General features: G+C 36.5%; 1 protein-coding gene and 1 long non-coding RNA gene across 2 annotated transcripts; one reads left to right on the top strand and one right to left on the bottom strand.

Annotated features, from left to right (window-relative positions):
• Positions 1–5,794: 5,794 nt before the first annotated feature.
• Positions 5,795–17,385, bottom strand: LOC132552258 (uncharacterized). Its single transcript, XR_009554323.1, has 3 exons — positions 15,209–17,385; positions 14,776–14,929; positions 5,795–5,938 (listed from the first exon to the last, which is right to left on the bottom strand). It is a non-coding gene; the product is annotated as an uncharacterized LOC132552258 (long non-coding RNA).
• Positions 10,589–20,056, top strand: LOC132552257 (17-beta-hydroxysteroid dehydrogenase 14-like). Its single transcript, XM_060216412.1, has 9 exons — positions 10,589–10,682; positions 12,399–12,437; positions 12,884–12,981; positions 13,380–13,446; positions 14,810–14,901; positions 15,677–15,781; positions 18,817–18,884; positions 19,017–19,113; positions 19,895–20,056. Exons 1-9 carry the CDS (start codon positions 10,589–10,591, stop codon positions 20,054–20,056), a joined length of 822 nt encoding a protein of 273 aa, XP_060072395.1.
• The last annotated feature ends 1,546 nt before the right edge of the window (positions 20,057–21,602 follow it).

The following is a 21,602-nucleotide window of genomic DNA, read 5'->3' as shown; positions in this document are numbered from 1 at the left end:
TACGCAGTGTTCTACGTAGCGACCATCCTGCTGGCTGTCTTATGTCCGGTCCCAGAGTAGGATCATCCCAGACAGAAGCGTGCCATCCCTCTCGTATTCGTTGGGGCAGTTGTAGCACCACACATATTCAGGTAACAGATCGTATTTTAATACATACGTAAATAGAATTGTCTAGATAATATTTACATTTACCCTGTCTCGCTTATATATACTTGTTACCTGTCTAGATTAAGTTTACCAGTTACCTGTCTAGTTTAAATTTACCTGTTAGATTATATTTTCCTTTAACCTTTCTAGATTATATTTACCTGTTACCTGTCTAGATTATATTAACCTGTAGTTTTGAATTAAGTTACCAAAAAGTAGTAAACGTCATGGAAAAAGAAGGAAGGAGAAAATCACGTGACCCGGAAGGATAAACGTATTAGTTTCGTCCGTTATATTATACCAGTGGTGCATATCAAATTTAAATCTAGGTTATAGTAGGTGTACTTTAATTAGGATCCGAGATAGCGACAAGCATGTAAGACAAATTAACAAGTTTTAAACACGTAGAACTTCGTAATGAAAAATAAAACAATGTTTCTCAATGTGCCTAATCCGTCCACACCAGACGCCCTGCGTTTAACTTCGTTCTTCATCGATGAAACATTTATCATATGAAAATAGTCCTTAGAGGAGGCTGTTCTTTTAGGATGTAGCCAAATAATTCTCCTAGAAATCCGATAGATCTCCCTTCGATGTTTTAAATAGTTCATTTATTCAGTTAATATGATGAGACACGATGCTTAACCAAGTTTTGTATGGATGATTTAGACTTAGATTTAGACAAAACATTAATTCATTTTATTTCGATACGTATTTCGTGAAAAATGTGCCCATATCCAAAAAGAAATATACAGAGGTTCAAATTCCAATCAAATTCGTGGTTCTTCGTCGAGTTTGGTGGTAAGATATTCCATCAATAATTGGCATACGTAGGTCAATTAGTTATGCCTCTTTGTTGACTGACTCGTTTTTTTTTTGTTGTTTTTTTAAAGAGCACGAATTTGTCAAATATATTTCCAAATATACTGACGAGGTCTTTGCTTTAAAGAACAAGAAATTCATTGACCATATCCATTGTCGTCAAAATGAGAAAACAGAGAAATATTTTTCATTTATTAGTGCTATAAGAAACAAGACATGTTTTATGCTTGTTAGTATGGCTGTTGATTCCGTCGTTGTATACCTGGTTCTCAGTTGGGAACCTGACATTATTTAAGTGTAAATCTTTCTTTTGCACCAACTTTTCCCTGGTTTTATTGAGTTTGAATCATTATTATATTTGACTTGTTGGAATTTTCTTGTTATTGTTCACATATATGTAGGTATTGAACTTGTCTGTTGGAAGATCTTACCGTTAAGATCGACGAAGATATTATCAACTAGAAAGTCGATAATTTGTTTAATTCAAGAGTGTATTTCACAAAATGTATTTGCTATAGTGCCTTTTTTGTTCCGTACATTCCTTTCAGGAATCTAGTATTGGCCTATGGAGTAGCAGTTACCGCTACAGCTGTCAAAATGTTAAGAAGTAAGCCCTCATGTTAAATGCATTTAAAATATATATTACCAGAACTCTTCAAATATCGTATTGGTGTTGTCTCTATGAAATATACATTTATATATCTTCTATGTGGTATCCTGATTCGGTAAACTGTCTGACATCCCAGTGTTAGGGAAAATGTGATTTCTCAATGCCACAGATGTGGCCAGTTCCATTAAAAAGCCGTAAAGATAAACCAACCACAGGTCACGAACAGCGAAAATGATTTACATGAAGAGATGTCTGCAGAATGGCTTGGTCAGGAAATATTTCGAACTAATACACGTGTTCTATAGTTACATTTCTAGAGATGTCATACTTACATTGGTTTATTCAACAGCTTTATCTGCAATTGGGATTCTGACACTAAAGTTATTAACAGAAAATAGAAACATTTGATTCGACGATTGTTCCTCTAGATCTCGCATTAGTTATTACATGTTTGATAACATCAGTTCTCCTGCTACTTTCAACGTATTTTGTAATTCTACTGAAGTTGAAATACGGGTACTTTTCTACAATCATAATGTCGATAATGACACAAACGTTTGTATGAAAAGTGAAATGTTTCTTAAAATCCATATATACTGACGAATGATTGGATTAATTAATACCTCCCGATTTTTTAACAACAGATCTTAACGATTTTGTTTTTCATAGCTTGCATTCTAGATATCCACACTTTGAGAACCTAGAATCACTAATAGATTTTAAAAGGACGAAACAACTTTCTGATCCAGCTTAATCTATTATTTGACTATACCGTGCCTTATTCCATCAGTTTATTAAAAGTCACTATTCCTTTGTTTTTGCTGATCATCTCATTAGTAATTTGTCTATGCTAAAACGGTCATGTTGTATCAGTCCCTTTCTCACTGAGGACATATTAAGCTTCACATATTCGCTGTAACAATTTTGAAATGATGAAAATTCGATGACGACTCCCTGGATTTGGATGTCTCAGTTTACAACAAAAATTATAACTATCGTGACATGGTATTTATCATATTCAATTTACTTTCCATAATAACTGGAAACTGAACCATAACCTCTTGTATATTTTGTGTATGTTTTGTCGGTGTACAACCCAGAATTCATATGGTACAAATACAGAAATACAAAAATATATAATAACTAACGAATTGTACAAAGGGCACATAAATTAATAGCATCTTTCACCTATCAAATATGAGATACAACAGTAGAAACAAATAATCAACTAAACCTCATCTTAGAGCTGTTTTGTCCTTCGAGGACTCTTTAGTCTTGAATGGCCGAAATCTAGAAGGCTAGTTTGGAAAACTACAGTCGCTCGAATCATATGCTCAAGTATGAATGGACAGATGGACAAAATTAAAGACTTTCAACGAAGGTTACTTTAAACAGAATGTCAGTTGTATGGTATATGTTTAACCATGCCACTATTGGCTAATTTAGAGGACTCAATTCCACTCGCAGAACATACTGCTCTGGTATTTTGCTACGATTCATTCGAATAGTGTCACAGTTCAGAGAATACACATGTACTTGGCGTAGTTCTAAAACTGTCTGATGTATGAAAATAACGACGTTTATTTAATTATCAGGCTGCTGCGTCTCTGCGTCTAGATTTTGACTTTTCCTTTGTTCTCTTTGGATTTTCCTTAGTCGCCTTCTAGGCTCCAAAATTTAGACCCGTAGCATCACTGATGAATGCTAGAAGGCGGAAACAACTGTATGATGCAGTTTAATTAATTGTTTATCTTTAATGTATCTTTCTCTAAATTATGATAAGGCACTGAACACTTGTGTGTAGTTTGTACAATTTTAAAAGATAGTGAAGAACCATAAGAGAAAAACGAACGAATTGACTCATATGATTCAGACATTTGCTGGGGAGTACTGGTGTTGTGTTCCTACGAATCTGGAATGATATCGCGTTTGCTTACTTGCATTTATACAACAACTATCATTCAATTAAATAAAGTATAACACAGCAGTGAGGAGCTTCAAGTTTTTCTCCTTTTTTCACTGTATCTAGCTTTAATGACACACATGATATTGCATCCCTCTCGTGTTATGTTATATACATAATATTGTTTCCGTATTGTGTTATTGTTATGTTGTATACACATGTACATTTCTATATACGGCGTTATGTCTATCTCTGAATGGTAGAAGTATTAACTTACTACCGAGAAAAAGAACAGACATCGTGGAGAGGTATCGACAAGACATCGTGACGGAAGTTGTCAGTGCTTTCCTTTCAACTTGAGATTTGGACATATGTATCATTCTCTATAGAATTACCCAGTACATTAAGGAGACAATGCATGTGATACTGTTCCATCTAGTTGTGATATTACAAACAGAAGTTTATACCTGAGAAAGTCGCCTACTTTACTGAAGGTTACCATCGTTATCGTTACTGACAAACTCACTTGATGTGAAGAATAATGAATCGGAATAGTCTTACTATACAAATATCATAATTATCTTCCTCTCAACTTCACATTTCGATGACACATTTTAACTTGTCGTTGTCATAAATGTCTCCAGTGTCGACGTCGATCAACTGTCTCAACCTGAAAGATGGCCGCCATCTTTGGGCTAGCGACAGAATTCATGAGTATTCCGGGGATGAGATCATGAATATTATCCAATTAAAATTAAAAACCTACCATTATTATTGGAGTTATGATAAGTATATCCGCTATATATATCTATAAACAAAGGAAAAAATATACGATCTTAGAATTAATGACAGCTTTTCCGTTGCTCAAGTATACATTTTACCTAAAAACCTAAAAGTATTGTTCATCAATATACCTAAAAGTATTGTTCATCAATATACTTAAATAAAGTGTTCTAAGATATACCAAAAATGAGTGTTCATAAATATACCTTAAGCAGTGTTTATACACACAAATATAGTGTACTTAGATATAACCTGGACATGCCCCGTTCATGTTACAGATATATCTATGTACACCCTGGCCATGCCCCGTTGATGTTACGGAATTACCTTACCCACGAACAACTTTCTTACAGAGAACGTGTTCCTACTGATACTAGTTGTCATTGGGACGGGTTGGGATACTGCTGAGTGGGACGGGTTGGGACACTGCTGAGTGGGACAGGTTATGACACTGCTGAGTGGGACGGGTTGGGACACTGCTGAGTGGGACGGGATGGGACACTTCTGAGTGGAACTGGTTAGAGCACTGCTGAGTGGGACGGGTTTGGTTACTACTGAGTAGAACTGGTTGGAGCACTGCTGAGTGGGACGGGATGGAGCACTGCTGAGTGGAACTGGTTGGAGCACTGCTGAGTGGGACGGGTTGGGGTACTGCTGAGTGGGTTTCGAGGATAAATAACTAATAAAACGATGTATTGACAGAAGCAACAAACACCAACGTCATCTTGATACGAATCTAATTTCTAAAACTGCTCGATGACGTCATCATAACAACAACGTCATAATACATGTGTACACGATATAATATTGACGCTAAACGATATATCAGCCATTCACGACATCCTGGACGCACAAGTCCGTCTTTACCGCACACAAGATCTTCCACCACGGCAAGTTTCCAGTATAACCTCGGAACACAGTTCTCATGAACAAGAACTACATCTCCTTTCCGTATCACGTTGTCCTTCCGCTTTCCTGATACTCGGTAAAACTCTCCTAAAGAAGTGAGGTATTCATGCTGCCATCTGTTCCAGAATTGGTCAATAAGTAGATGTTTTCTTTTCAATTGTTTGTTGAGTTTCTCGTGTAACTGTTTTTTTAATATATCGTCGACGTTTTTGTTGTGTACAGGATATAACACTGAATGGACCTGTCTTCCGTATAGCAGCTGCGATGGTGTTAACGGTGATAATCGTCTATGTTAGAGTTAACATAAGTTAGAGGACGATCATTCATAATTGCTTCCACTTCGGTTACAATGGTAGTCAGCGTATCATAGGTGGCAAATGCACATCCGATGATTTTCTTTAAGCAAGTCTTGACGAGTCCAGCTAAACGTTCCCAGAACCCTCAATACCAAGGTGCTCCCATGGGAATGAACTTCCATGTAGTACCATATAATCGGAAATTATCTTTCAATGTGTTTGATTCTCCAAGTTTTTGAAGTGTCTTAGATGCTACTTGAAATGTTTTTGCATGGTCTGATATCATAACCTTTGGTTTCGACTTCCTACTTATGAACCGTCTGAATGCTTACAACAAAGTTTCTTCGGATAAATCCATCACTAGTTCGAGATGAACAGCACGCGTGTTTGCGCACGTGAAGAGACAAATGTGGGCTTTTCTGTCCTGTCCATTTCCCTTCACGTGTAACGCTTCCGTGAAATCAACACCTGTAACCGAGATTGGAAAATCATCACAAACACGATCCTTGTGTAGAGGGGTGGTTCTGGTGTAGAGTATGCGTTTCCTGTAATTTTCTTGCATAACACGCAGTTCTTTATCACATTTCCAACAGCCAGACGTGCAGCTGGGATCCAGAATTTCTGACGTAACAGCGTGATTGTTGTTCCTTTACTTGCATGCGTATTTCTTTCATGTGTGTCCATAATCAAAAGTCTTGTAAATCTATGCTTTCGAGGAAGTAAGTACGGAAATTTTGCATCAAAAGGAAGTGGGGCGTTGTTTATGCGACCTCCACAACGAATGAATTTCTCTTCATCTAGATTAAGCCTAAGCTGTCGTATCAGCTTTGAACTTAAAGTTTCTTTTACAGTTCCGTATTCACTGTACGCTTTCTATCCAAGTAAGACTTGCATTGTGTATTTCCGTTTTTGACAATGGTCCGGTTGATCTTTCACGTGGCTTCTTGCAATTTTCAATAAATCGCTTGACGTAATCCGTTATACAAAGCACTCTGGTAAGGGTGGAAAATCTTTCCAAAATTACAACTTCTGCATTTGTTACAATCTTGTCCTTTGAGTTTACTTGAATAGTATGGTTCCCATCCCTGCGTTCGACGTCCACGATTTCCATTGTCGTTAAAACATTACTATTCCAAGCGGGTCGTAAATTTTCGAGGATTGCTTTAATATTTCTCTTTTTGTGATTAACTAATTTTCACCGGTGGATATTTCTTCAATAGCGAAGCAAAGAGTATCAGTTTTGGTGTTCCAACGTAATCCTAGTATCTTAACTATGTCATTTTTGTCGTGTACGGCGTTTTCCCGTGCAATGGCGTTCAATTTGTCGTCGTCAGAAGCCCATGAACGTAAATTGAATCCTCCTTTCAACATTAAGGATCGCGCTTTTTGAAAATAATCACTGAGTTGTTCCTGTGTTTCGAAACTTGAGATGATGTTGTCGACGTAAATATCATCCTTGATGATGTTCGTTTCACTTGATGTATTGGACTGTGTTTTAACATCGTGGCATATAGAATAAAAGGCGAGCAAGTAGCGCCGAACAACACTGGTTTAAATCTGTAAGTAATCAGATCAGACGCGGGGTCGGATGGATCTTTCAACCACAGAAACCTTGTGACGTCACGATCTTTTTTTATCCAGTCCAATTTGAAGAAAAGCTTTTTCAATGTCTGTAGAGACTGCAAATTTCTTCATCCGAAACCTCAACAATATTGAAATGATATCATTCAAATCTGGGGGGTCGTTTCGAAAACAGTCGTTGAGACTTGGTGTGTCAGAAGATTGGCGACAACTACAGTCATAAACGATCCTCAGTGGTGTAGTAGACGATTCATTTCGTACGGGATGGTGAGGTATATAATGGATTTTACTGTTTGACGACATGACATCATTTTCCTCTTCGTCCACTTTTTCGATAAATCCTCGGCGTTCCTGCTCTGCGATGATGCTACCGTATGTCTGTACCATCACAAGATTTAGATTCGGTATTATTTAGCTGTATAATTCCTTTAGTATTTTCAATGTACTCATTTATATTTATCTCAGGCGGATTAATAGTCGTGTATAAATTTTCATAAAATGTTTTTATTTCTTTCAATATTTTTTCTGATTCTTGAATTAAAGTTCCGTTATCATTTTCAAGTTCATTTATTACTTTTGTTGTTTGTCTTTTCTTTTCAAGACTTCTTGTGTCCATTTGATTACTGATCTAATTTGTGCGCATTTTTCAAAGTCTTTTTCAATACCATTTGCTTCGTTCGCCTCTGTGACGGTAATATTTTTCTTCTCATTTATTGTTCTCAGACGTTCTTCGAGTAAGCATATGTCTAGCGAAACGTAATCATACACAGAAGAAAAATATTACCCCTTCTGATCTACAAAATTGATATGAAATAAAATTTAATTTAAAAAAATGTGTTTCAATATGGTGTCCGCTTTGACAATGACGATAAATTTATCGCAGATAATTCGATATTCATGGTCCTGTTCCCGTTAGCACGATTTTCGTGCAAGAAATCTTCAATTGACAAATTCGTAACACAGGATTTCAAAAGATTCAGTTCTTTTTGTATACAGGAAATGTAATAATGTCTGCAGACAAGGATCAAGTTGTTGGACAACTTATCTGCAGGCACAATAACACACCTCTCGAGTAAATCTTGAAGAAAGGTGGATTTAAGTTCAGGATCGAGGAAAGCTGACCTGTGTTTTGTTTTCATTCTAGATTTCGAGCTGCAAATTATTTTACGAATGATTGACAGAATGGACTTAACCCGCTTAGAAAATGAATCGAACGCAGCATGTTTCACCTATTCTTTTGCATAGTTTTCAATAGAATCCATAAGTATAATGAAGTTCATATTCCAATTATTCATGAAAAGCTCTCGTAACTTAACATTTTGAATAATGCAATAAAACCAGTGACTACGTGCCCAGTTTTTATATCTTAACGATCATTGTTCCACGATAGGAAGCATATGTATAGACACCAAATGCATCCGTAAATACAAAGCAGAATAATCAATGTTTGTAGAACGATACTGTCAGATTGGTAAGTATTTTTAATCATATTACAGATGTAAGGGATGGCCAGCTTATATACTGGATATGTATATATGCGTAAATGCATGTATAAATATAATTACAAGCACCTATTTCTCTATTGTTGTTATACTTTCTATCAACAATCAATGTCATTTAAGGCCGTGTTGGTTTGGGATGGTGGAGAACAGCCGTGAATGGTGTAGGCCATCTGGAGTTCCCTAGAAAATACACCGACCAGCGGCTTGTAGTACCAAGCGAAAACCCAACGCACTGATGCTTCGAGTCCGCGACACAGAGGTGGACGGCTAGCTTTAAAGACGTCCAGACGCCTAAACCACTCGGTCCCTTCAAGCAATTACATGTATTGCATTTGTTTCGTGATACAAGGAAGTTGACATATTGCATAGAGAAATAGATATACATTTCAGGCCAGGGAACTATAAACGGGGAGTTTCGAAAACTGCTTACCTTTACGTTCTTATGTATCCAGATAGACACAAATGTTTTTACGACTAACATATGTAATTTAGCATTTAAAAAAAAAAAAATCTATTTTAATTCTATAGGTTACATTCGGGAAGTCAATTTACCTATACATACCCACATGATGCAAAAATTGTTTTCGTTAAAAGAATAAAAGGAAAAATACAGGTATTTAAGATAACAAGAGGCGTGTGACTGATAAAGGTACGTTAAAAAACAGGTAAAGACACTATATGCTGTGTACATAAATATGTCTATAGACACGTAAGATATAAACGTATACAAAACAGAACTGTCTTGTCTTTACAGAATTACAAACCTGTATCAGTGAATATCTCAGGAAAAAATGGACAATTAACCAGTGAATTTTAACTGCCATCGCCGGATAACACTAGAATATCATGGGGTTTATTTCACGTCGATCAGAACATGTAATTTTCCATGGGCGCAGGGAGAGGGTCATAACCCCTGAAGTATCGATGGATGTGTTTCTGTAGTAAAACAACTAGATATTAAGGACCATGATTCGATAAAAAAAAAAAACCCAGGTGTTTCTTCCTTCCTTCAAAAACAGTGTTAGAAGTCCTCCTATTACATGAGATTACAGTATACAATACAATTTACAGAAAAAACGACTATTATACATAAAATCCGTCAGCCACTGGACAAAAAGTAGCTGAGTCACATTCAAGAGGAAAGTAGACAGATCAGTCATGTGTAAAGCAGTTAAGAGGTGAAAGCGTAAGCGGAGCCTAAAATTGATAATAACTTGGTCAGTGAATGATTTCTCATCCGCTAAGTATTGTGAACTGGTGTCCTATTACAGTAGATTTTCTTCTGTAAGTATGGTATGGTGAGAAGGTCCAAGTCTATACTGTCCAATGAGAATAGCGGTAAGTATTACCTTCATCAAACTACTACTGATGTTAATGTATACGTAACTGTAAAGTGATAAGTTATAATCCACGTGACAGTACAAAGCACCAATGTGTATGAATTGCGAGGATTTATCACTTGACACGTGCTTGTTTGTAAGTGATTTCTTACAATTTAGAAATGAGAAATATGTTAAACATGTGACCAGACCTGACCAAAATTAGTGGCCAGACCCATGATACAAGACCAAAATTATAGACCGGTCCAATGACACAAGACCAAAATTAGAGACTAAACCAATGCCACAAGACCATAATTAGGGACTAGACCGATGCCACAAGACCATAAAGGGACTTAACCAATGCCACAATACCAAACTTTGGGACTAGACCGATGCCACAAGACCAAAATTAGGGACAACCAATGCCACAAGACCAAAAGTAGAGAGTAAACCAATGCCTCAAGAGCACAACTTTAAAACAGATCATTGACACCAACCAAATTTTGGGACGAGACAACATCATAGCAGGTCAAAGTTCGTGATCCGATTAAGGAGGCGTGATAAGGCCAGATCAGACCAGACCAGAGAGATCATGTGTTGCAAGCCATTGCAGAACTTTTCTCTATTGAGCGTAGATTGGTGATTTGTCAAGCATATTAATAATTTGTCGTTATCATTTTAACTTCATGAGTAAAAACACCCCCATACTGCTAATGGCGGAGTCAGTGGAACAGCGTTACAAGGACAAGGTGACAATAGTCACTGGAGGGTCTAAAGGCATCGGAAGGGGTTGTGTCGAAGTGTTTGGTAAGTATGTCATCCCTCATAAAGGTATAGCGTTATCCGTCAGAGATCTCCTCCCGCAATTTTCAACCGATTGCTTAAATAAGATAGTGATTTCCGATTGTTTTTCTATTTTTTTTCTTCAAATCGCCCAACGTCCATTTGTCCATCCCTCCACCCGTCCGTCCGTAAATCGCTATTTCTTGAAAAATACGGCATGGATCGCTTTAAAGTAACTGATATAAGTTCCCCTTGGTCTTTAATTGTGCCCGCTTGATTTGGGTACTGATCAGAAAAACAAAATGACTGACAGACGGCACTCTTGGATTTTTTAATGAAGATCGTTTTCGCTATTTCTTGAGAAGCACTCGATCGAACTTTCTCAAATTTCATATGTATGTTTCCTTTGATCTCTAGCTGTGCCCATTCGATTTTGGGTCTGACTTTTCAAATTTGTTATTGCTATTTCTTGAGAAATACTTAATCGATCTTTCTCAAATTTCATATGTCGGTTCCCTTGGTCCCTTGTTGTGTCCATTTGGTTTTAGGTGAGATAAGAAAACACGAAATGGTCGACAGGATTTTTTATTTCAAAAAAGTTTCTTATGCTATTTCTTGAGAAATACTGTATAGACCGTTCTCAAATTTTATGTATAGGTTCCTCTTGATCCCTAGTTGTGCCCATTTGGGTCTGATTAGAAAAAAATTGCCGAAAGTTTGTTATCGCTATTCTTTAGAAGTACTCGATGGATCTTTCTCAAATTGCATATGTACCGTGTAATCGTCAGTGGAAGAGCTCTACTGCCAGTGATACTACAGTGTATTACCAAATACATCGACTGAGGTGTTAATGAACAGTCGGAGTGCTATCCACACTCCCTGAATGAGAGTCCCTATTTTTTCTGGTGGTAGAGTACAATTCGATTATTCCACCTACGCTGAGAAAGCGTGTGACGATAAGAAATTAACAATGCATTTGTGTCAGTCGTTATATGACAGGATAAGCCGAAAAACAGGTGTCCCGATGTGCTTGTACAAAGACGACACAATGTCAAGGACAACAATGTTCACATTTCAATGCAAATTTAGAATGAGTAAAACTGTATTATACAGCCATCTTATCTCTCCAGGACACGCTCGCGACGCTAAGGGTTCAATGTGCTGCATATCAAGAATTCGAACATTATGATAGAGTTATCCTGAAATATTTTCATTTACCGTCGTAAAAGACTTTGTAATTCTCATAATCTTTATACACGGATAACGATGATCTCTCGCGCGCGTAGTGATATGACGTATCTCACACTGGACTTGATTTTCGTGTGTTGTAAAATGCCATGGGGAAATGAGGCTCATCCCTTATATCATTCTTTGTTGATTTTCACGGTTTTTTTACGAAATGTAAATAAAATGAATGTTCGTATTTTGTGATTAGCAACTGTTTGCCGAATATATTTGAATTATCAAAGGAAAAAATAATGTTCATAGTGTTGCTGTGGTATAACATCGACTGAAACAAAACGGTGTTCCATGGTGGTAGTTTTTTTACGTCGATAAACTGAAAGTTTGAAATCGATAAAGATAATTCGATAAAGAAATAATGTATACATTATAATTTTGCTAAGGTTATCGGTCAGTTATGAACATTTTACTGAATTCAATTATAATAGTTATCCCGCGATAGAATGATAATCCTTAAAGAGAGCGGTTTTTTCTCATTCATTTTATTTTTTACTTCAGTAAAACATGGATCAAAGGTGGCGTTTTGTGCAAGGGGAGGTAAGTGTTCATCTATAAATATTTTTGCCTGCTCTCCTTGTCATTTCCTAATGAAATCCGTACCTATAAAATTTCATCAACCCACTCTCCTCTAATTTATGGACATCCCCTTACTTTACCCTGAATCACGAAGTCAGCATTCAGAGTTTCACGTGAAGTACGAAAAGTAGGTTTACGACAAATAAGGTAGTGATAGAAATGGTAATTCATTTCTGTAGTGACGCCTTGTAAGTATGGCCAATGGTCTGTTGATGTAGAATCAGTATAAAGTCAATTTTGTTGAGACCAGGTGATTTGTTGAAGATAAATTTAAATAGCCGGCAGTATTAACTGTAAATCTTATATTCCACCACGGGTACGTGCTTAGGAGTAACCATTTACTTAATTTGGGTATTCCTGATCATGGTGTTATACCGTTTACTTAGAACTTGTTTATATTGTTATAGAAAAAGAGGGTAGAGAACTGGAGGCAGAAATGAATAAGCGTGGTCCCGGGGAAGCCTTCTTTCTCACGTGTGATGTTTCCGAAGAAGCCGATATAATGGTATTTATGAACCTATATCTTTATTTAAGGATATACACGTGTATTCTTCATGCCCAATTTATGCATTGATTAGCTCACCGGTCCGCAGGCGATTCAGCAGACTGCTGGGATGATGGGTTACCACTTGTTAGAATAGATTACCCAGACCAGTTTTCAAATCACGAATCGACTTCTTTATAATTACCCAGAGACTCCGAGTCATAGTATTGGCTAGTAGAATGTTGAGATAAAAGTTTATGTTCGTTCAAATGGATGACCTTGACCCATTTTCAGATATACTGATGAGGTATATCTTACACCTGTTTTACGTTCGATGAACAGCTATATAATAATGGTCATGTAATATGTGAACTTATCACCATGATTGTGATTTCTAATGTATTAAATTTACTTAACAGCATGTGATTGCCAAAACAGTTGAGAAGTATGGGAAGATTGATTGTCTCATCAACAACGCCGGACAACGTACGTCATATCACAAGTACAAACACATAGGGAACTCTCCTATATTACAATAATACGATGTAGGTCTAGCACACACTAACTAGTACAAAACGATGTTGGCCTGACCCGGACTGACCCGCTCTTAGCAACGCCAAACAATGTTGGTCGGACCCGCATTCAACAATGTCAAACAATGTTGGTCGGACCCGCATTCAACATTGTCAAACAATGTTTGTCGGACCCGCATTCAACAATGCCAAACAATGTTGGTCGGACCCGCATTCAACATTGTCAAACAATGTTGGTCGGACCCGCATTCAACATTGTCAAACAATGTTGGTCGGACCAGCATTCAACAATGCCAAACAATGTTGGTCGGACCCGCATTCAACATTGCCAAACAATGTTGGTCGGACCCGCATTCAACAATGCCAAACAATGTTGGTCGGACCCGCATTCAACCATGTCAATCAATGTTTGTCGGACCCGCATTCAACAATGTCAATCAATGTTTGTCGGACCCGCATTCAACAATGTCAATCAATGTTGGTCGGACCCGCATTCAACAATTTCAATCAATGTTTGTCGGACCTGCATTCAACATTGCCAAACAATGTTGGTCGTTCAAGCATTCAACAATGCCAAACAATGTTGGTCGGACCCGCATTCAACAATGCTAATCAATGTTTGTCGGACCTGCATTCAACATTGCCAAACAATGTTGGTCGGACCAGCATTCAACAATGCCAAACAATGTTGGTCGGACCCGCATTCAACAATGTCAATCAATGTTTGTCGGACCTGCATTCAACAATGCTAAACAATGTTGGTCGGACCCGCATTCAACAATGTCAATCAATGTTTGTCGGACCTGCATTCAACATTGCCAAACAATGTTGGTCGGACCCGCATTCAACATTGCCAAACAATGTTGGTCGTTCAAACATTCAACAATGCCAAACAATGTTGGTCGGACCCGCATTCAACAATGTCAATCAATGTTTGTCGGACCTGCATTCAACATTGCCAAACAATGTTGGTCGGACCAGCATTCAACAATGCCAAACAAATTTGGTCAACACACACTTATCAATGTCAAACAATCTGACACACAGTCAAAATACCTAATAATGTTGGTCTGGAACATATTCTACCGCATTAACAAATCTGGTACACTATCTCATGTCGAACATTGTAAGTTCTTGGTCATACACGACAATGCCAAACAATGTATTCTTAGTAGCCTTACCACATCACGTAGCAAGAGATATATAATCCAGAGTCCAACGATTTTGAAGTTATACTTAAGATTTCACGATATTTACACGCCCCAATAATATGATAGTCTACCCTATATCCATCAACACGCCTTTTTCTCTGGTAGATCCCCCACGCACGTCCATAGATGAGATATCTGGGGATGACTTCCGCCGACTATTGGATGTGAATCTTGTCGGTATTTTCCTGTTCTCCAAGGTAAACCGCAATTAAAGATATCTCTGATCTGTAAATTTAGTTTCAAAGAAAATTGTTATTTGAAGTTATTTTATGCTTTAACATTTAAAACAGTCACTTATACATTCGGGAAAAACGCGTTTTGCCGATCTAACAACAGCAATAACTGTTTGTTCATTCATTACATGATACAGTTATATATGATTGAAAGCGTTACCAATATCAAACAAAATCCTGAAATACAAAAAACGTTTAATGATATAAAATTATCAAATGCATATATACGTCATATATAAATGGATCATAAAAAATTGGATTTGTAGCTCACCTAGTCCTATGTCATGGTGCAGGGTCAGTCGTCCTTCCTTCGTACGTTCTTCAACTTTTTTTCTAGAAATCGCTCCTAGATATGGATGACTGCAGAATTTGACCAAATTTAGTCAGAAGCATACTTTGGGAAAATAATCAAAGTTTGTATAAATGGTGGGTCTAGGCCTCCTGGGGCGGAAGGAGCGGGGTCTAATGGGGTAAATAGAGAAAATTCTTTAAAATTCTACAGGAATGGTTGGATTTTGCCCAAATTTAAGACCCAATGTACAAATATATATAATGTGTGTTGTGTGCTTGGAAATTGAGAATTCATTATCCTTTAGTTTGGATGAAGTATTGTCACCCAAACAAAAAACCTAGATGAGTGATACAGTCCCCACGGGTCTCTTGTTATCCAGATCCAATAACATTAAATGTTAGATATTATGTATGGAATGTTTACTACTGAAAATGTTCTTTATTTAAGATTGCTTTGCCATATCTGAGAAAAACCAAAGGCAACATCATCAACGTTTCCAGTTTAGCTGGACAGATAGGTCAGTCTGGCGCCACAGCCTACGTCTCCACCAAGGTCAGTTGTCATACTGACCATTTCATTTCATTTCAGAATATTTTATTGAACTGATCGTATGTACAAAAGGAATTGGGCAACAGGCAAAGCCTATATAAGCCCTTTCCTTACAAAATATAACAGTATATACATGCACTCTACATATGAATATTACTTATACAGAAATTTCATGAATTATTATAGAGTTTGGACAGGAAATTATTTGCGCTTTCCAGTGAATTTCAATGGACAAGAAACATTTTAAATATCAAGATACCGACCATTAAGAATCATTATAGGTCAGTTATATAACTTATATCAGCACGTGTGCTTTTAGTTTAGGGTCAAGGTCGCCACAAAGTTTTCCATTATCACATATCACCGTGTCTATTGAAATGTTATTGTATTATATGTTAGTTCTAAAAGTGACTTAGTATAAAGAATTAGATGATAGAATAAACTATATATAGGTATATAGTGACTTAGTATAAAGAATTAGATGATAGAATTAGCTATCTATAGGTATATAGAGACTTAGTATGAAGAATTAGATGATATAATTAGCTATATATAGGTATAGCTGGGAAATCTATTTAGTTATCAAATATATCTTAAGTTTACATCTCACATTTCATTTACATATCTTGTTCGTCATTTACATAAATGACTTGCCAGAGAAGGTGGACTCAACTGCATACTTATTTGCAGATGACACGAAAATGTTCCAAGTTATTAAGTCTGAAGGAAACATGGCTGCTTTCATTTAATGAAGATAAGTTTAAGTTCATGCACATTGAAAATCATAAAACAGAAAACACCACCTACGTACTGAACAACACAACCCTTGGAGATGTTGAAGAAGTGAAAGATCTTGGAGTAATTTTCAACAAAGAACTAATCTTTGACAACCATATCAGTGAAAAGATACAAAAGCCAACATCAATGTTTGGCATGATCAGAAGAACATTCAAGTTTCTTAACTCTGAGTTATTTACCACACTCTACAAAACACTTGGAAGAACCCACTTAGAATATGCCAGTGTTGTTTGGAAACTCTACAAGATGAAACATATTGAGCAACTGGAAGGTGTCCAAAGGAAGGCAACAAAACAACTATCTGGAATGGGAAATCTGTTGTATTCGGAAAGATTAAAGATGCTGAAACTGCCAACCCTAACCTACAGGCGTTTTCGAGGTGATATGATGTACAAGGCAGTTAGAGGAAAATATGATGAGGGGGCTACACAGTTTATAAGGATGTGGTCTGATACCTCCGAGAGATCCAGGACAAGAACTAACTCACTGAAAATATACCCAAACATGCAAGAACATCATTACTTCCAAAACACTAAACAGCTTCAAAAACAAACTGGATAACACCACACTTATCGGTGTTAGCCCCCTGTAGGTCCAACCTGTAGTGATATTATTTTAGATAATGTGTTATCGGCTCCTCTATTGTGTATATGTAACTGGAATATTTTCACGAAATCGAGAGGCGAATACCAGATGATGGAAATAGAATCAACAGCCATGAAATAAATTTACCAAATTCATTAACAATTCACTATGTATATATACAAAGTGATAACAGAAAAAAAACTCTCCTGGAAAGGAGTGACACATTATGGTTACATTCTATAGTCACCATTAATAAAAAATACAACCCTTGACTAGAGTTGAATAAATCGCCGTTTACATGAAATTGGAAATTAATTCTATCAGCATCAGTAAATAACTGAAAAAAACATTTAACAGCAATTTCATACACAATGGGCCAAATAATAAACTGCTCTAGATATTGAATTAATTTACCACTTAATTAACCAACCAATTAATATTGCAACGGATAATGAGAAATTCACTGTACAATTCACTGTCACATTTGTCACCATAAATTATAACCGACCAAAAGTTTAATAATAGCAGAGGGCGTAATCTATACTGAAGATTAACAATGTCTTTGAAGTCGTAGAGGTTCCTCAGGTGTCACTGAAGTGCCCACACTCTCCAGTTCCCTGTCGTGGCGTGACTGTGATGTCTCCAAGAAGCCTCCAAGCTATCTGAGAAGAGTCTGTCATGGGCAGTCGTAACGAAGGACTAACAGAGTTTATTAAGAGATGGTTGCCATCACTCAGGTGTCATCCTGACCAAACATCGGCTACAGGACTCCATCTGCATGGTCCTACCACTCGAACTAAAAAATGTAAACGACCTGATTGTCACTTCCGGTGTACGTGACTATGAAACTTCCGGTTTCGCAATTATCCCTATTACCTCAAAACATATTTTATCTATTGACAATAGTATACAACTATTAAATGTATCTCTGAATGCCTAGAAATGTTCAAAAATAGACCTTAACAGCAGTTATTACTATCCTTGTACTTCACACAATGTATCGTATATTAGCCCTGCACATGGTTCAGCGAGCCGGTTTCACTACCAACATTACTCACTTAAAATATGACAAAAAATACAATGACAGCTACTTAGCCGGTTATATTTCCAACAATGGTGGTTTTATACAAAACACTCATCCCCGGGAAGTTCCCTAACTCACTTTCTACTCCATGTCTTACGAAGTTTTCAACGCAGTCAGCGTCAACACGGCTATATGCCTCGCAGCCCTGTTTGTCTCTCCGAGCAGTGACGGACAAGCTCGTTTCTGATTATCTAAAATTAGTTCTAACCAACCAGATGTAAACCCCACATAATTATCGTATTTACGCTATTAAACGCTACCCCGCTGGTACCAGTGTACCCTATTGTAATTCACCACCTAAAAACTCCGCCTATGGAAAAATATACCATAGTAGAAATTAACAATTTTCCAACTACAGGTGTATAATAACTGTGATTTATCCACTAAAAAACTTGACACTGACACTACTTGTGACAATCATGGTTTATGTCTCTAATGTAGAAATATATATATGTAAATGTTTGACGGCCGGAAAACATTATTAAATCATTCTCAGTTGTTGGACTGATGATTTTGAATTTTACGATTACGAAGTCAGAAAAACATCCAATTCAAATTAGATATTTTACAGGGCGCCATCACCTCCTTCTCAAAAGCCCTGGCAATAGACGAAGCAGAACACGGAGTTCGTGTGAATGTGTGAGTATACAGGACATCGTCAAATAAAGTATTCCAACAAAATATAAGTATTTCCTTAGTAGTCTCAAAATCCTACATTCAAACTCCGTGGAATTAGTAACAAGCCTATAAAATTAATTTGGTATATGACAGATTTTCCCCAGGAAACGTGTGGACTCCCATGTGGGAACAGGAAGCCAGGTGGAACCCCGATCCCGCGGCAGCCAAACAGGCTGGGAAGGATGCTCAGGTACGCCTTTCCTGTAACACCTGTGTAATACAGCTTTCTCTGATTTACTAATGCAACGCCTTCTTTCTTTAAAGTTAAAGCACATAAGAAAGAAGAAGGTAACATCTACTAATTATTATATTCTGTCAGTAATTTATACGTAATTATTATATTCTGTCAGTAATTTAAACATAATGATTATATTCTGTCAGTAATTTATACATAGTTATTATATTCGGTCAGTAATTTATACATAATTATTATATTCTGTCAGTAATTTATACATAATTATTATATTCTGTCAGTAATTTATACATAGTTATTATATTCTGTCAGTAATTTAAACATAATTATTATATTCTGTCAGTAATTTATACATAATTATTATATTCTGTCAGTAATTTATACGTAATTATTATATTCTGTCAGTAATTTAAACCTAATTATTATATTCTGTCAGTAATTTAAACCTAATTATTATATTCTGTCAGTAATTTATACATAATTATTATATTCTGTCAGTAATTTATACATAATTATTATATTCTGTCAGTAATTTAAACCTAATTATTATATTCTGTCAGTAATTTAAACCTAATTATTATATTCTGTCAGTAATTTAAACATAATTATAATATTCGGTCAGTAATTTAAACCTAATTATTATATTCGGTCAGTTATATAAACAGAATGTATGTGAAGTGAATGACCTTTAATCTTATTTGAACTTATCTATTTGTGCAGACTATTGACCTAGATTATTGACCTTAATCCCTTGTGTTACTCATCACACGTATTTCAGCTGATAGGACGCTTTGGTACGTTGGAGGAGAGTGGCCTCCTTTGTCTTTATCTCGCTGCTGAAGCCACCTTTTGTACTGGGACCGTTGTGAATATGTCGGGCGGTGCAGAGCTGGACTTAGGCTACAAAAATAAAATGAAAAAGTCAGAAGAGTGGAAATAACATTTCACCTGCTGCCTTTGATAATTTTTTGAATACATGATAGTGTTTGTAGCCTAAGTAATGTTCACTTTATACATACTTAATAAAGAATAAAGGCCACTTAAACACATGAGATTACTTACATGAAAACTTCCTTGTTTGTTCAAACTCGTTCTACGGTCAAGGTAATTTATATTTCAAACTGCAGCTGAAATTCAATGATAAAATTATTCATGGAAAACCATTTCAATCGGCTTAAATTATGTTCCCTTCCATTCATGTATAATTTTGAAATATTTTGCGTTGTTGCTCCCGACAACGTTTTGTTAGGACTGGTTTTTTTTCAAAAGAAAATGTTCGTTAAAGAAGATATAGTAGCTCTAAGCATTAACCATTTTTATAATTGGGTGTGCTGTGATTTTCGGCAAAAAGTCGTGATTAACACAAGAGTTACATGAGGTTATTTCTACATAGTGATTCACTCCAATAAGAAACCCCTGCATCATTACCCAATTGGGATTGATTCACAGAGAAGACCTTATACCTAATAATTTTAGAACAATGTCAAGTATACTAGTATATTCTGAACCATGCCATTATTCGAATGAAATAAAACTTAGAGACGAGTTTCAAAAGATCCCATATGAAATGGAAACAAATTTAAGATTCTTACGTCACCTTAATCAGAACACTTACTTTTTGACAATCGTGGAGGACAAAATTAAACGAAGGCAACCGTTTAGTTGCGCTACTTTCATTTTATGACTTTACGTCATTGTCCTCATTATGACATCACAATCGATATCTTTTTAGCGCAGCCAATGAAAAACGTTCTTATGTATATCACTCTGGTGACATATGCAAAAACATTACATGAACTTATTCACTGGACAACGGGCAAATTGTGTTATAAAATATCATATCTCATTCGCACCAGATGTCGGAGAGCACATTCTGAAGTGTCAAATACATGATTAAATATCTGTTATGTGACGTAAATGTGATGACGTGGTTACATGTGTAACAGCTGTAACAAATCAGAAGTCTATGACGTTGGAGTAAAAATCACCTGATACAAGGATCCGGGTACTCGCCAGATGTGAATGAATATAACTATCGATATTGATTTGTCCTATTGATAAAATGGTTAATGACTCAGTTGACAGACTTGTAATGAGGTGATATAAGGAATGGCTTCATTTAGATCATTAGAAAGCTTTATCTAATCGTTTCCTCTTTCCAAATTCTTACCCGTACCGCATATACAAGTTCTATCGCTTTGCAGGGAAAAGGATGGTAAGATTACTGGCAAAACACCACAATCATGTGAGCGCAGAAAGAATAACTTGGTGGAATTGATCCACAATGATTCAAAGCAGAAACAATCCCTCGGTGGAATGGATCAACAATGATTCAAAGCAGAAACAATGATTCAAAGCAGAAACAATCCCTCGGTGGAATGGATCAACAATGATTCAAAGCAGAAACAATCCCTAGGTAGAATGGATCCACAATGATTCAAAGCAGAAAGAATAACTTGGTAGAATGTATCCACAATGATTCAAAG

This window comes from Ylistrum balloti, unplaced genomic scaffold (genome assembly GCF_031769215.1).
Source record: "Ylistrum balloti isolate Yb309-2 unplaced genomic scaffold, AGI_CSIRO_Ybal_v1 Utg370242, whole genome shotgun sequence".
In the NCBI taxonomy this organism is placed as follows: Eukaryota; Metazoa; Mollusca; class Bivalvia; order Pectinida; family Pectinidae; genus Ylistrum; species Ylistrum balloti.
This window is presented reverse-complemented; position numbering and strand designations above follow the sequence as displayed.

Coding starts and splice junctions, on each gene's coding strand:
- LOC132552257 (XM_060216412.1), top strand. CDS start 10,589: ATGGCGGAGTCAGTGGAACAGCGTTACAAGGACAAGGTGACAATAGTC. Junction 10,683..12,398: donor GGGTTGTGTCGAAGTGTTTG/GTAAGTATGTCA, acceptor TTTTTACTTCAG/TAAAACATGGATCAAAGGTG. Junction 18,885..19,016: donor CACGGAGTTCGTGTGAATGT/GTGAGTATACAG, acceptor GGTATATGACAG/ATTTTCCCCAGGAAACGTGT.